The sequence below is a fragment of the Salmo salar genome, chromosome ssa27 (assembly GCF_905237065.1).
Source record: "Salmo salar chromosome ssa27, Ssal_v3.1, whole genome shotgun sequence".
Classification (NCBI taxonomy): Eukaryota; Metazoa; Chordata; class Actinopteri; order Salmoniformes; family Salmonidae; genus Salmo; species Salmo salar.
Window position 1 is genome coordinate 8,135,549 of NC_059468.1, and position 16,991 is coordinate 8,152,539.

General features: G+C 42.5%; 1 protein-coding gene across 1 annotated transcript; it reads left to right on the top strand.

Moving 5' to 3' along the window:
• Positions 1-2,316: 2,316 nt before the first annotated feature.
• Positions 2,317-16,771, top strand: LOC106588477 (adenylyl cyclase-associated protein 1). Its single transcript, XM_014177559.2, has 13 exons — positions 2,317-2,604; positions 9,721-9,828; positions 10,070-10,170; positions 10,310-10,387; positions 10,724-10,867; positions 11,243-11,328; positions 11,627-11,732; positions 12,207-12,384; positions 12,759-12,934; positions 14,731-14,854; positions 14,937-15,019; positions 15,304-15,447; positions 15,568-16,771. The coding sequence occupies exons 2-13, from the start codon at positions 9,723-9,725 to the stop codon at positions 15,649-15,651; spliced, it is 1,410 nt and encodes a 469-aa protein (XP_014033034.1). The 5' UTR covers positions 2,317-2,604; positions 9,721-9,722; the 3' UTR covers positions 15,652-16,771.
• The last annotated feature ends 220 nt before the right edge of the window (positions 16,772-16,991 follow it).

Sequence of the window (16,991 nt, forward strand, 5' to 3'; positions counted from 1 at the left end):
CCAGTCACAAGTCTAAACAAGTCTTTGGCTCTCTGACCCAAGGAGACTGTGAACCATTGAGAAAACACTGCCGCACAGCTATCTATTCTATTGCCACTTACAGATTTCACATTCTCTTTTATGGCTGACCATTATTGACTGTGGTTCCCCTTTAGTGCTTCATAACACTAAATGATGAGATGAAGACATCTGAGATGTTGGCCGCCTGTGGTCTCATCAATGTTATTCCGCCTGCTTGACATTTGATCTCTCCATAGACTAGACGGTGCAGTTTGTACGTCTGTTTCGATCATCACACCAGTGTTGACCTAATGGCTTTCAATACCCACTCAGTAATGAGACTGAAAGTTAGAGATTCTCTGGTACTTTTGTATGCTTTTTAGCCGGTAGTTCTGAAAGTAGTGCTCATGAGCCCAAAAATGAAGAGTGAAAAATACTTTATTAGTTGACAAAGTTCCAGAGCATGCCTTTAAATCTATCTCCCATTAGAGATTTTGAGTGGGTGGGCTAACAACAAAATTGGTGCTTGAAAGTATCAATTCTACAGTCTCTGATCACTGTTATTTGGATGCAAGGTGATTTATAGATCAGCCAGTCTGCCTCTAGTACTTTTAAACACTGCCATTGTTTCAGTTGGATTGGTGTGTCTTGTTATCCCCTAACCTGAAACGGCTACACAAGAGATGTGTTCAGACAAGAATTAGGGGGGAACGCTGAGTTCAACTATTTCATTTGACTTGTTTTGATTTAAGAGACTACTTGCAACCAATGATGTTTATTAACCCATTTATTGCAACCTGTGGAACTACTAACAGCAAGAAAATCAGTTCATTGATGGCAGTCATTCACTCACGTGACTGGCAGTGATACTGATCAAATATATTTACAGGTTGTTATGGCTGCCTAAGGTGAGAAGGGCAGTGGGGATCTATATGCTGGTGTCTGGGTTTGAACCTGGGTTCAACAAGACTGTTGGCCAATAAAAAAACATTTGAAAATGAAGCTGATTATCTTGATGCCTTCTGAGTTTAGACCTGACCTCTTCAAGTTAATGGTTTGGCGTCACACTGCAGGCCTCCTCTCCACATTGACCCGTGATAGGCTGCATAAATTGACTGAATCCCGGTCAATGCACCAATTTGACTATCTAGGTTTGAACTCTGTACACCACAATACTGTTATCCCACTGATATAAAGCCTAGACATTGCTTTGGGCCGCGGAGCTAACGCAAGCATTTAGGTGTCACTAGTAAGATCACTCATCATGCCAGTGTGGTTGACTGAACCACCTCCATTACATAGGTAGTCAAAACTGGCTCAAAATTGTGCTGACTTGAATTGTTGAGAGGCTGAGGGTTAGTGAGTGTAGAAGTCACGTCAGTAGGCCTACCCTACTATCAGATGCTGATATACAGGGATATATCTGGAGTGTAAGAGTGCGCTCAGCGCGTTCGTAAATTCAGGGTGTTGTCAGATTGTCCGTTGGTAAATTCAGAGAGTACACTGGACGCTCTGTCGGAGGAGTAGGGTTGATCCGAGCGTTCTGACCTGAACGGCAGTCAAGCACCCAAGCTAACTGGCTAATTAACGTTGGCTAGCTACTTCCAGACACTAGCCCTAGCAGAGCTGGTTAGGCTATTTTCATGTTATCCAGAGCTTTGGTGACTGTAACTGTGCTGCTGTCAACAATTTATTATGCTTTTTTTTGCCGACGTTTACTGACACCGGCCATATTCAACGGGTGTTGAGCGTTTTAACATTCATCAGTTACTCTGCCCTTTGGCACACTCAAACGAGGGTGCTCTTAATCGGAGTAGATAGCCAGGGCGAATTTATGACATTTTATAACAGTGATGGGGCCATAATGTGTTTCGAACAATGACCGATTAATTGCAATTGAGACCAGAGAGTGGGATAACATTTATATTTCAGAAGATGAGGAATAATGTTTTAGTGTTCTATTTCATGTATCTGCACTCTCTCTGTTCTCTTTATAAGGGAAAGGAATTGTTGCGCGAATAAAATCCGCGCGGTGACAGCTGGGAACGTCCACAATCATTCCACAGAGTTTCTAAACCCAGAGGCGCAACATCGAGAGACTTTCGGGAACGCTTGCGTTACAGACCAAACAGAGCAGGTCGGGGTTGAGGGTTTGAGAAGTCAATGAGAGAAGGGAACAATTCTTCCTCAGTTGTTAATTTTCTCGAAATCTAAAAGCACAACTTCGATTCGAGCCAATGTCTTAAGTAGTTAAACATGTTATTACTCCAACCGTGTGAAAGTGTCAAACTGACACGTTTTAATTTTCGTAAAGAATTACTTTATATCGAAGGAGTGCCTTTGATTGCACATGCGCAGTTTAACAAGAGACGACCGTTAGACCCGATGAAGTGTTTCTACGCATGAGCTTAGCTAGCCAACGTCGCCATGACATCGCCTACAAGCGTGATCGGGGATTTCTATTGGAGAAGCAGTTTTAGCCCATCTTTCATACTGTACGGTCTGTTTTATACTGGAAGAATAGGCAGAGCACGAAGTCTGCTAGCTCCTACAGACAATTGACCGTGATTTAAAGACCTAATCAGTGCTTGTCCAATTTAGCAGGTAAGGATGCTGCTTTATGTTATTCCTCCGTAAATTGTTTTAGGTGCATAATAGTCCATGTCATAATGCGCCGCCGACCTCATTGCATGAAGGAATCGTTCAGAAATGATCGTTATGATTGCTGGCTTGATGTCAAATTGTATTAGTTAGACATTATTCATTATTGGAATAGTGTTATGCATTTAAGTATGTTAAAACGACTCAACCCAAATGTGTAGTTATTTATTTTCGCAGACTAGTGTGCAACACTACAAGGGAGGGGTATGCATTAAAATACAGGAATGTCGAAACACAGAGGGAGGGGATCGAGCTGACTAGCTAAATCGTTAGTTGTTGTTAACCAACCCATACTCTTCCTGTCAAAACAGGGTGTTGTATGTGTACATTACGGAAACCGTTTACGTTACCGTTTAAGAACCAAAGAGTAAAGCGAGAGTTTCTATTGGACAAATTCAGGTTTCAAATTCCGTTTCGTTCGCTTCCTTTTAATTAAGGTTTTGCAACAGAATCTGCGTAATGAATACGCCACAGCTAACGTTAGCGATGTCATTGTTTCCAGCTAGCTACCTAGCATAGGCTAGATTGGGAGTCGGCCGACTCCCAATCTCATTATCATCGGTTTGTGAAGATTAGCGGTGCTTCGCTAGCTAGCTAGCCATGATAGCTTGATGGAACATTGTCTAGCTCAAACGGTGTGTATGACTGGATACCGGTAGGCGCAAGACGCCGGCGTATATTTGCCATAATTTTCTAATTACTAAAGCAGAAAATACTTTTTAATTTTTTTTATCCTTGACCAGAACACACCGCAGACAGACTGCGCCTAAACTCCTTCTCCCTAATATGTCTGAACGCACGTCTACCCCGAGTGTGTTGGAGAATATTGTGTAACATACTAAAATCCCTCATTCACAGGGTCTGATATCTATGCTGAAAAGTGAAACAATGTGTTATTGCTAATGGTCTCTTGAATAATAGAACGCGCTTGAAACCTGCAGTTTTAGAAAAACTATATTTATTTTCCCTGGACAGGCTAGTTTCCAGGTGCTCATCCCTTGGAGGACTTCCAACCGTCCGTAGCTGCAGTGCGCAATTAGAAGATTTCTTCCTACTTTCCATGTGCACTTTAAGCACTGTTTCCTAACTGTCCATATAAGCAACACAAATTGACTCGCCCTGCTTTAACCGCAGCAGGTCTAGGTTGAGTCATTGCACGGAAGTAAAATAAAAGTTGGTCTCTGGGTCCACCAGCCCTTGAAGAGCCTATTTTACAAGCACAGGCCTAGCCCATACATTTAGGTCAAGGGTTTGCACTGATACCAAATTTGACAAAATAAGATTACTTTATTATGCCCATGGGGAAAGTTCGGTTGCGGTTCTGCATACATAACCAGGGGCGAAAATCTGATATCAACTTTGGAGGGGACAATTACATAAAATTTTCTCAAGAGCAATTCCTGAGGGGGACACCAAAAGTAGTGCTGTAACACATAGCCTACATTGTAATATGGTAAATGTATATTGAGGAACCAAAGAAATAAGGTGTTTGCCGTACTCCTAACTACCGGTACCCAAAACTACACAACTAATCACAACAGCAATACCATTGCCTTTAACAAATCTTAGTTCAGTCACCAGTTTAAGTTGAGAGTGGGGGTATCCATGGCATTTTCCAATTATGTTCCTATTTTACAAGTCAAAAAAATTCAGAACCTTTCATAATGTTGCCAAACAAAGACTCAACAAACTTACCTGAGACTCCCTGTCTCTGCCAGTCTGTCCCTGCATATCTGTCCCCAACTCTGCTGTCTGTGTGCCATCTGTTGCCTGCTCTGCCCAATGACATCATTGTGAAACATTTCCATTAGAATTTCATTTCTTTCTTATGAACATTTTATCAACTAGTCTTTGAGATATTAGGCTACTAGGGTTTTTACTTTGCGTTTTGGTGTACTGAAAAATACTCTGATGTCCGTCTTTTATTTTTCTGCCATTTTTCTACCTGGCTGGCTGGCTGGCTGGCTGGCTACACACACACACAGTGTGTAGGTTATTTACTGTAGGAGATGGGCTTCTATCATCTTATCTTTTATCATTCTATTTGTGCTTCGATCTAAAAGGTAGCTAGCAAATGTGAAACAGATTAAAATGACAAGAGTTGACAGCTGTATGAGTTCACCATTTACACAACATATGCTGCAACCTTTTGTAATTTTAATAGTTTGTTTCATATTGGCTGGCTTCCAACAATAGCTGAATTTGCAAAGCTAGTGAGCACCAATTCCGTTTCAGTGGTGTTTGCTATAATCTTTGCTACCCGGGTTAAATAAAATAAATAAATAAAAGTTCCCTTGCGACAATTTAGCTTTTGCAACGAGACCATTAAATATATTTAAGACAATGGTAGAAGAGAGTGTAGTTCTGTTCAGTTTGGACTTCAGTTTATCGCTAACCTTATCACAGGGACTTTGAAGCACTAACTTACATCATCTGCATGCTGATCTTGGAATAAATTGACGATAGCAAAGATTCCATCTTTGACGAGGCCACATAAATGGAATAGGTACTAGCTAGCTTAATAGTTAATATTTGCGCGCTAGCTCTGCATATTCAGCTAGTGTGTGCGCGATTGACTGGATTAACCTCACGTCAGTTACGTTCGTTGAGTGCCTTTCAGACAGTAGATACGACCCCTCTGTTAGCTTGCCAACTAAGGAACTGGCAGTGGATCAAACCATTGTGAGGCAAAGGGTGGGGGGGGTTGCAATCTTTTGAAACTTAAAAACGCGCTATTAAGTGTCTATAATCAGCACAATTGCTTTCATTGCGTATTATTAATATTATTTAAATTACATAGTTATGTTTCAGTGATATATTGGGGGGGACAAATCATATTTTTCCCAGGATGGGGGGGTCGTGTCCCCCCCGGGATTTCCGCCCCTGTACATAACACATTCAAAGATGGACAAATAATATACAGTGCATTCAGAAAGTATTCAGACCCCTTGACTTTCCACATTTACGTTACAGCATTCTAAAATTGATTAAATTGTGTTTTTCCTCAATCTACACACAATACCCCATAATGACGAAGCAAAAACAAGTTTTTAGAAATGTTTGCAAATGTATAAAAAAATGTTTTTACATTTTACCTAAGTATTCAGAACCTTTACTCAGTACTTTGTTGAAGCGATTACAGCCTTGCGTCTTCTTGGGTATGACGCTACAAGCTTGGCACACCTGTATTTGTCAACACCTATTTTCTCCCATTCTTCTCTGCAGATCCTCTCAAGATCTGTCAGATTGGATGGGGAGCATCACTACACAGCTATTTTCATGTCTCCAGAAATGTTTTATCGGGTTCGGGCTCTGGCTGGGCCACTCCACGACATTCAGAGACTTGTCCCGAAGCCACTGAGTATAGGGTCGTTGTCCTGTTGGAAGCTGAACCTTCACCCCAGTCTGAGGTCCTGAGTGCTCTGGAGCAGGTTTTCATCCAGGATCTCTCTGCACTCTGCTCCGTTCATCTTTCCCTCGATCCTGACTAGTCTCCCAGTCCCTGCAGCTGAAAAACATCCCCACAACATGTTGCTGCCTCCAACATGCTTCACCGTAGGGATGGTGCCAGGTTTCCTCCAGATGTGACGCTTGGCATTTAGGCCAAAGAGTTCAATCTTGGTTTCATCAGACCAGAGAATCATGTTTCTTATGGTCTGGAAATATTTAATGTGCTTTTTGGCATACTCCAAGTGGGTGGTTATGTGCCTTTTTACTGAGGAGTGGTTTCCATCTGGCCACTCTACCATAAATGCCTGGTTGGTGGAGTGCTGCAGAGATGGTTATCCTTCTGGAAGGTTCTCCCAGCTCCACAGAGGAGCTCTGTCAGTAACCATCGGGTTCTTGGTCAGTTCCCTGACCAAGGCCCTTCTCCCCAGATTGCTCAGTTTGGCTGGGCGGCCAGCTCTAGGAAGAGTCTTGGTGGTTCCAAACTTATTCCATTTAAGAATGATGGGAGGCCACTGTGTTCTTGGGGACTTCAATTCAAGTTAAATAAAAATGCTGCAGACATTTTTTGGTACCCTTCTCCAGATCTGTGCCTCGACACAATCCTGTCTCGGCGCTCTACATGCACTGTCAACTGTGGGACCTTATATAGACAGGTGGGTGCCTTTCCAAATCATGTCCAATCCATTGAATTTACCACAGGTGGACTCCAATCAAGTTTTAGAAACATCTCAAGGAAGATCAATGGAAACAGGATGCACCTGAGCTCAATTTGTAGTCTCATAGCAAAGGGTCTGAATACTTACACTACTGTTCAAAAGTTTGGTGTCACTTAGCTTTTCTCTCAAAATCACAGAAATGTCTAGTTTTTTGTCCATTTAAAATGACATGAAATTGATTAGAAATACAGTGTAGACATATTTTTTATGGATTATCTACATAGGTGTACAGAGGCCTATTATCAGCAACCCTCACTCCTGTGTTCCAATGGCACGTTGTGTCAGCTAATCCAAGTTTATCATTTTAAAAGGCTAATTGATCATTAGAAAACCTTTTTATTTTATTGTTAGCACAGCTGGAAACTGTTCTGATTAAAGAAGCAATAAAACTGGCCTTTAGACTAGTTGAGTATCTGGCGCATCAGCATTTGTGGGTTTGATTACAGGCTCAAAATGGCCAGAAACTGACGTGTTTCAGAAGAAAGTTCTTTGTTTCTAGCCATTTTGAACCTGTAATCAAACCCACAAATGCTGATGCTCCAGATACTCAACGAGCCTAAAGAAGGCCAGTTTTTTTTATTGCTTCTTTAATCAGAACAACAGTTTCCAGCTGTGCTAACATAATTGCAAAAGGGTTTTCTAATGATCAATTAGCCTTTTTAAAATGATAAACTTGGATTAGCTGACACAACGTGCCCTTGGAACACAGGAGTGAGGGTTGCTGATAATAGGCCTCTGTACACCTATGTAGATAATCCATAAAAAATCTGCCATTTCCAGCTATAATAGTCATTTACAACATTAACAATGTCTACACTGTATTTCTGATCAATTTAATGTTATTTTAATGGACAAAAGTTGCTTTTCTTTCAAAAAACAGCCATTTCTAAGTGACCCTAAACTTTTGACCGGTAGTGTATATAAATAAGGTATTTCAGTTTTTATTTTTAAATGTGCAAACATTTCTGAAAAACTGTTTTCACTTTTTCATTATGGAGTATTGCGTGTAAATTGATGAGGGTGGGAAAAAACCATTTGAATCTATTTTAGAATAAGGCTGTAACATAACAAAAGGGGTCAGAATACTTTCCGAATGCACTGTATACAGTCAGTTAATACAGAAAATGCAGTTCATGAGTGATCATCTGTACACTATACAGAACACAAATGTTTATCTCTAACCAAATCAAGAGCCAATGAATAATTTGGTAGCGTTTTGCATACCCTGCCCAATGTCACAAGCAATGCTTTGCTCTGGGAAAGTGAACGGTGAGGGTATTATCCCAGGAGAATAGAGCGACATGGATCCATTGTCATTAATGGGATGAAGACTGTGTTTCCACTCAGCTGACAGTACCTGAGACAGTCACTCCGATGAACAGGGTATCCGGTTTCTATTACACAATGTCAGCCTATAGGGTGTGTCTGCACTCCTGCAAGGGCATTTCACAACAGTAGAGAAGCTCTATCAACACTTATCACTTCCCACTTTGTCAACACAGAGGACTGTTGAGTATAGATTTAGCTGTATTCAATTAGCCTAGACATGCATCAGGTCTATATAGAGTACACTGAAGAAAAATATAAATGCAACATGTAAAGTGTTGGTCCCATGTTTCATGAGCTGAAATAAAAGATCCAAGAAATGTTCCATATGTACAAAAAGCTGATTTCTCTCAAATATTGTGCACAAATTTGTTTACATCCCTGTTAGTGAACATGTTTCCTTTGCCAAGATAATCCATCCACCTGACAGGTGACATATCAAGAAGCTGATTAAACAGCATGATCATTACACAGGTGCACCTTGTGCTGGGGACAATAAAAGGCCACTCTAAAATGTGCAGTTTTGTCACACAACACAATGCCACAGATGTCTCAAGTTTTGAGGGAGTGTACAATTCGCATACTGACTGTATGAATGTCCTCCAGTACTGTTGCCAGACAGGTTAGTGTTCATTTCTCTACCATAAGCCGCCTCCAACGTCGTTTCAGAGAAATTGAGAGTACGTCGAACCGGCCTCACAATCTCAGACCATGTGTATGAAGCCATCTGGGCAAGCGGTTTGCTGATTTCAACTTTGTGAACAGAGAGCCCCATGGGGGGGGGTTATGGTATAAGCTACAGACAATAAACACTATTTAATTTGGATGCACAGAGATAGTGACGAGAGCCTAAGGGCCATTGTCGTGCCATTCATCCGCTGCCATCACCTCATGTTTCAGCATGATAATGCACGGCCTGTGTTGCAAGGATCTATACAATTCCTGGAAGCTGAAAATGTCCCACTTCCATGGCCTCCGTACTCACCAGACATGTCACCCATTGAGCATGTTTGGGATGCTCGGGATCGACGTGTACGATAGCATGTTCCAGTTTCCCCCAATATCCAGCAACTTCGCACAGCCATTGAAGACGAGTGGGACAACAGGCCACAATGAAGGTTGCATAATGGGAATGACAGGGAGGGAAGGCCAGTATTATTCCCTGCATACCTGTACTCAGGAGGTCTTGTCCCCCAACCCCATTCCAGTCCTCATTATTTAACCACTAGTTTGGTTAAAGTTCGAACTTGTCTTCCCCCCTTTGGTTGTTCTCTATCCAGTTGTATCTATGGCCACGATCTCTGATTTTTATTGCCAAAAAAAGCAGAAGGCTGCCTTTTTTATTTTTTATAGACAATGTATGAGTAACGGAATGACAAAAGACAGACTAACATACCGAGACAAGTAGGCCTACTAATGCACAACTTAATGAACAACTTTAAATGCCGAAATGATTCAGACTTCTGCAGTCAAAACCACTTGCTGTCAACGACCGCTTGTGTGATGCTTTTATAGTAAACAAGCAGTGACCACTGAACCCATCAGCTGATGTGTCGTCTGTCCCCAGGAATGGCGGCGTTGGCAAGTCTGGTGCAGCGGCTGGAGGTGGCTGTGAGTCGTTTGGAGGCAGTGTCGGGCGGTGGAGGTGGCGGTGGCTCTGCTGGAGGCTCTGGAGGTAAACTTAGGATATTTCATATTGTAACCCTTTTCACGGAAACACGGATGCGAGAAATCATGGACTGAGACTGAATTGCGAGTCCAGGTCCTAATAATGCTAAAGAAACTTCCACTGTACCAGTTGTCATCGTTTGTTTTGTCTTTGATAATGGAGGTAAAATTAAAACATGACTCACAAGCAGAACAAACACATCGTCTAAACATTGGTATCTCTGCCCGTTGCCACCCATTCCTTGCAGCCTTGGCAGCTTACGTTGAGGCCTATGATGCCATCATCACGGGCTCTGTTGGCCAGTACATGACCCTCAGCCAGCAGATAGGGGGCGACGTCCAGAAGCATGTAAGTTGAATTGCACTAGAGGGAAAAGTTGGCGAGTAATGTTCCTCAGATCTCATGTCATGCTTATTGGTGGATGTGTATGATTCAGTTAACCAAACCTGGACCTTTTCTCATCCCTTTCTGTCTCTCCCCCTCTCAGGCGGACATGATGAAGCAGGCGTTCTCATGTCAGAGACAGCTCCTGGTCACCTCCTCCTGCTCCCAGAAGCCCTCTGATGTGAGTTGGTTCACCCATCAGCAATCACCTTGACCCTGGACATGACATAGTTTCCAACAGAATGTCATTATTTACATAAACTCAACAGTGTATTTACTGTAGTTGTCTCATTAACGGATATATTGGTATTGAATCAGCAGTGTAGCAATTGGGTCAACTGATTCCAATGACATGGTTTTCCTACATTCTCTTGCCACATGTATTATTCGAAGTAATTAATTCCCCGTTATTCCACCCTGGTTGGTGATTTATATTTTGTCGTCAGGTGTAAATACATTCCTTTATTTGCATCTCTAGGATGTTACGATTTAAGCCATGGTTATTATCCCTCTATAGGCATCCTTGACTGCTCTCCTGGACCCCGTCTCCAAAGTGATCCAGCAGGTGCAGACGTTCCGCGAGCAGAACCGCTCCTCGCCCCTCTTCAACCACCTCTCGGCCGTCAGCGAAAGTGTGCCTGCCCTCGGCTGGGTCGCCATGGTGAGTGGAGGACCTTGGCATTGTCACCAGTGTGTGTGTGTGTGTGTGTGTGTGTGTGATTGCCGGAAACAAGCACCTCTTTCATTCTGTAGAAGTCTGAGACGGTTGTTTGGCAGTGAAATTGAAACAGTCCCTTTAGCAACAGTGCATCAGTGTTGAAACTCTGGAATTCTGATGATCATTTTGAGTAATGAATATGAATGAGAACTGCTGCATTTTAGTCTGATCAATCATGAACAAAGTTAAACCTAGACTTTGGTATGCCAGTGGATGCAATGCACGCATCTAAAAACCATTGTAAGCCATCGCACGAGCTGTGTCCACACAGGCTGTTTGAAGAGCAATAAATCTCCTGCGATGTTCTTGCTCTTCCAGGCTCCTAAGCCAGGTCCCTATGTGAAGGAGATGCAGGATGCTGCCCAGTTCTACACCAACCGCGTGCTCAAGGACTACAAGGAGAAGTAAGGACCATCTGCTGTTTGTTGTCCTTTTAACCTTTTTCTGACTGCCAAGTGGGTGGCAGGTAGCTTAGCGGTTAAGAGCGTTGGACCAGTAGGTGAAGAATCTGTCGCTGTGCCCTTGAGCAAGGCACTTAATCCTAATTGCGCCCGTAAGTCACTCTGGATAAGAGCGTCTGCTAAATTAAAACCAAAATAAGTTTTGGTTTTAATCTCATAGTTGAATACTGTATGTTTTCTTCATCCTTTTGGTCTCCCTCCTGTTGTGCGAAGCTAAATTGCCTTGTGTCCTACTCCTCAGGGACCAGAAGCATGTGGACTGGGTTAAGGCCTACCTGTCTATCTGGACTGAGCTGCAGAACTACATCAAACAGCACCACACTACCGGACTGGCCTGGAGCAAGAGCGTGAGTCATTTTACCCTACTCTCGCTCTCTCTTTACTTCTCATGTCACTACAGGAGGGATACACGTTATCGGCTGCTCATAAACAACAGACTTAGTGCCGGGGGTAGGGAAAGGTGATCCTAACCGTTACCATACGAGTGAAGTAATGACATGGGCGTGTTTATGAAGGCGGAACGGATCCAAATAGAAACCTTCTAATTCTGTTTATCTAACATATATGAAGATCTGTCACGCGGAGTATGGAATTGTCAGACTGGGCTCTGTTTGACTTGTCTGTCGGCACAGTTCTCTGTTTGTGTGATAGAGAGGGCGGATGGTAAAATCACCAATGTGTTGGTTTCTTGTCAGCCGTTCCATTCTGCACAGTTCCAAACATTGCACCTTATTGAATTAGACCCAGTTGTTAAGAGCAGGAAATGACCATGTCTAGGCGTGTGTATAACCAATGTGCTGTCTTTTTTTGGTCCATCCCAGGGTCCAGTAGCCTCGGCCTCTGCAGCTCCCCCTGCCGGTGGCGCTCCTCCTCCTCCCCCCGGCCCTCCTCCCCCTCCCATGGACTTCAGCGGGTCGTCTGGCGGTGGTGGAGACCAGGGGCCCGACACCCGTAACGCCCTCTTCGCCTCCCTCAACAAGGGAGCTGACATCACCAAGGGTACATGTCGAATAATGCATCAGCAAAAGTTCTCAAGAATCAGACGCTCAATTGATTAAGAAGTACTTTGAAACATACAGGGCTCACTTGAAAAAGATGTCGATCTCAATGTTACTTACTTGGTTAAATAAAGGATCAAGAAAATAATACAATGTGAGAAGCAAATGAACCCCAACTCCTTCATTCATTATACAGAGTCTTCCATTATGTAAAGGCATTTCTCCTTGTCTACGAGGACAGTAGCACCATGTCTCACCCATCTTACAGTATATTTGCGCTTACTGTACGTTACTCTGGATAATAGCGTCTGGTAAATGACAAAAAGTCAATATTTGTGTTCCCTTCTCCTTCCTACCTTTACTTTTTGTCCCTAGGCCTGAAGCACGTGCCCAAAGACCAAATGACTCACAAGAACCCCAACCTGAGGACCCAGACCGGTCCGGTGCACACAGGACCCAAGCACTTCAGCTCCCCCAAGACAGAGGCCACCGCCGCCCCCTCTCGCAAGCTGCCCCCCGTTCTGGAGCTTGACGGCAAAAAGTGGAAAGTGGTGAGATATTGGTCCTTGTCAAGTCGTTTACACTGGTATACAATAATTTAACTTGTATAGCGCTTTTCATTGCAGAAAAAAATCTCAAAGCACATAAAAAGCAAAACAAACAACATTTAAATTGATATGGTAGAGATGGAGATGGAGATTGAATGTCTATATTTGGTTTCAGATGTAAGGCTGGGAGTTGAGGCAGTTCGGATTAGAGAGACAGTGTAGCTTCAGTGACGGGGGTTTCGACCGTACAGCCAGGGTGAAACAAAGACAGTCTGACAAACTGGCCCAGAACGCTTCGTCAGTGCACCACATCTGCTTCTCTGACGGTCAGTTCCTCCTATGGGAAAAAGGTTCCTATGGGCAATGTTCTCTCTCTCCAGAGGCCCTTAACCTCTACGGGATCGATGTTCCTTCCCCCCGCACGGGACGGTTGAGCTACCGTAGGCTAATGTGATTAGCATGAGGTTGTAAGTAACAAAACAAAATGGCCCAGGACATAGACATATCTGATATGGGCAGAGAGCTTAAATTCTTGTTAATCTAACTGCACTGTCTAATTTACAGTAGCTATTACAGTGAAAAAATACCATGCTATTGTTTGAGGAGAGTGCACAATTATGAACTTGAAAATGTATTAATAAACCAATTAGGCACATTTGGGCAGTCTTGATACAACATTTTGAACAGGTATGCAATGGTTCATTGGATCAGTCTTAAACTTTGCACATACACTGCTGCCATCTAGTGGACAAAATCAAATGTGTGCCTTGGCTGGAATAATACATTATGGCCTTTCTCTTTCATTTCAAAGATGATGCTACAAAAAAATACAAAAGAACGGTTGATTTTTTTCTTTGTATTACCTTTTACCAGATCTATTGTGTTATATTCTACTACATTCCTTTCACGTTTCCATAAACTTCAAAGTGTTTCCTTTCAAATTGTACCAAGAATATGGATATCCTTGCTTCAGGTGTTGAGCTACAGGCAGTTAGATTTGGGTATGTCATTTTAGGCGAAAATTGGGGTCAGATCCTTAAATTAAAGTAACTGTCCAGTGAAAATCGCACTTTTAAAAGTTCATATTCTGTTAATTCAAACTCAAATAATGTTGTTGACTCATTCTATACTCGTATTTGTGGTCAAAGCATAAATTGGAGAAAAACACTTACAAAAATAAAAAACACAAAATGCATGCTATTTCCTCATGGAGGATGAGCTGGCCAATCAGCGGTGTATTCACGTTCATATTTTTAATGACCGTTTTAAGCCCACACCATTCTGTTGTTGGGGTACGCCCACAACATTCCAACACAGAGAAGCTGCTTTTTAACATGCATTAATTACCACTGTTTGGAAGGAAGACCTATGGTCATTTTTCATAGAAATCTGGAAACACTGGACAGTTACTGTAAGGATCTAGCTGTGTTTCCCAACACATGTAACGCAGCAGTGTTTCCAAACAGTGGTGTGCATGACTCCTTTTGGTGTGCAACCATAAATATTGGCTTTGTTTACTTGTTGCTTCATGGGAAAATGTTGAAGGCTTTATATGTACAAATATTTATAAACCACTTACTTGGTTTACCATGAAAGAATCTACTATATAAGCAGAGTTTCCACTACAGTGAACTCACGAAGGGAGCATTTCAGATACGTGGGCTGTTGGTTTGCCCCTGAGCTGAATGCACGGGTTTCGTCATGCACTGAGCACTACAGTCCCGAGCCATTGCATTTTCAGGAGTGGAGTGTATTTCCTCTCTAACCCCTAACCTCTTCCTCTGTGTAATGACAAATAGGAGAACCAAGAGGGTGTCCAGGGCATGGTGATCAGTGACACAGAGCTCAAGCAGGTGGTCTACGCCTTCAAGTGTAACAACAGCACCCTGCAGATCAAGGGCAAGATAAACTCCATCACTTTAGGTAAGGACGTACCCGTGTGTGGACACATTTTAAAGTCAAAGGTCAACGAAGGGCATTTGTTAATAGGGTTCCTCTCTTGTAGACAACTGTAAGAAACTGGGTCTGGTCTTTGACGACGTCGTGGGCATTGTAGAGGTTATCAACTGCAGGGACGTCAAGGTTCAGGTGTGTATTTCTAATCTCCATTAATGAGAAAATGGACACTGTGAAAGGAGCTGGTCATTCAGCCAATGAACATGGCGATATCACACAACTGTGACAACGGATCATATCAGCTTTTGTCCGATTGTCATTTACATATTAAAAGTCTCCAATTTGATTGTGGGTGTGACATTTGACAGATTACTTTGCATGTTTTCTAAACTTTTATGGCTGTTTTATCTCTGCACAGTACACAACAGATTTATTTAATCATAGTAGAATCACACTTAACCCTCTGGTGTGTTCAGGTCTTGGGCAAGGTTCCCACCATCTCCATCAACAAGACTGACGGTTGCCACGTGTACCTGAGCAAAGATTCGCTGGAGTGTGAGATCGTCAGCGCCAAGAGCTCAGAGATGAACGTGCTGGTACCTGGTAAAGACGGAGACTATGTAAGTACATCTATGGGGGAATCTTGTCTAATTGGCATTAAAGGCAATTATGGAACAACATGGTAATACATGTGATGTGGAAAAGTGATGATAAACTACCATTTCTCCTTTGTTTCTCAGACTGAGATCCCTGTTCCTGAGCAGTTCAAGACTGTCTGGGATGGAAAGAAGCTTGTCACCACTTGTACAGAGATCGCTGGATAGAGGCGCAGCACTCGAAACAGCCTCCCCTTTGCAAATGCCTACCTGACTGATCGACCGACCAGCTAACCAAACCACAAAGTAGACTGAGATCTCAACCGCACCCATATTTTTCCAATCTGCCAATCAAAGCTTTAGCGGTTTCTTCCTTCAGCCAATGAGAGGACTGCTTGCTTTATCTGGAGCATTCCTTCAGCCAATTGCAGGGAGCGGCTTGTTATTCGATTCGGTTATCCTCATGACCAGTGAGCGTATTCAAATGGGTTTGCCAACAACCAGGTTGATTTTTGATTTCCTGCTAATGATAAACGTAATAGCGAGCGCGAGGGAGCAAAGCTTTTATCACACCTGTGGTTAAACACTAAACATCAGCCAATGTTTCCTTAAACCAATCGTTAATTGGATTTCCCCTCTGGTCAGGGGGAGGCATGTGTTCAGGGGTCCAAGGTTTCAGTTCCATTTATGCAATTTAGCCGTGAAGCACATGTACAACCAACCCCTCTTTACAGTCGACAATGCTAACATTCATAGAGATTGACTAAATATAACATTTGTGTCATCACTCTTAAATAGGTAAAATAAGTTACGTGCAGGATCACTGTCTTTTTTTATCATAACACTGAAGCAAAATGGTGTTGAAAAAAATATTGAAAGATGAAATATAAAGAGAAAAAAATGTTAATTCCTTGCTCAACCTCCAAGACACATTCCCTTTAGCATTGAAAATGAACATTCCATATTATTCAGACAATATGGGGGCAAAGAGAGAATGATGTGGAAGTGTGACTTGACTTTGACACAAATTAGAAGTGGTTTTAGCGACAAGACGTCAAAATACTGTTTGATCATTAATGGTTAAGTTTGGGGTTGCCTTGATCTCGGAATGATTTTTGGATTATCTGCTGTAATGATCTGTATAAACATTGCTTTTTTTAATGCTAGTTGTCTTAACCCCACTGTCGCCATCAACCCACCTATCCACTCGTCTGTCTCTACTACAACCTGTGGTTATCCTGTTCTTATAGCTGTCATGCTCTGATGTGGAGTTTATTTCATTTGGGTCAAGAATCAAAATTTTGCTCATTAGTACTGGAGGAAGACATTAAACAAAAATTGCAATATATGTCAGTCTTGAGTCTGATTGTGTGATCAAAGAAACTTTATTGGCTGACCAGACAGTAAGAGCAGGACGAGCCCTTATGTTTTGTTCTATCTGGGAAGACGTGCTATTTTTCACAAGGAGCGCTTGGTAATTAGCTCAGTTCAGAACCAGTGATTTCCTAACATATCATTAGTTCCATGTTATTTACCATCACACTACTGGCAAAGAAACACCCACCACA

Coding starts and splice junctions, on each gene's coding strand:
- LOC106588477 (XM_014177559.2), top strand. CDS start 9,723: ATGGCGGCGTTGGCAAGTCTGGTGCAGCGGCTGGAGGTGGCTGTGAGT. Junction 10,171..10,309: donor GGGGCGACGTCCAGAAGCAT/GTAAGTTGAATT, acceptor TCCCCCTCTCAG/GCGGACATGATGAAGCAGGC. Junction 11,329..11,626: donor CTCAAGGACTACAAGGAGAA/GTAAGGACCATC, acceptor CCTACTCCTCAG/GGACCAGAAGCATGTGGACT.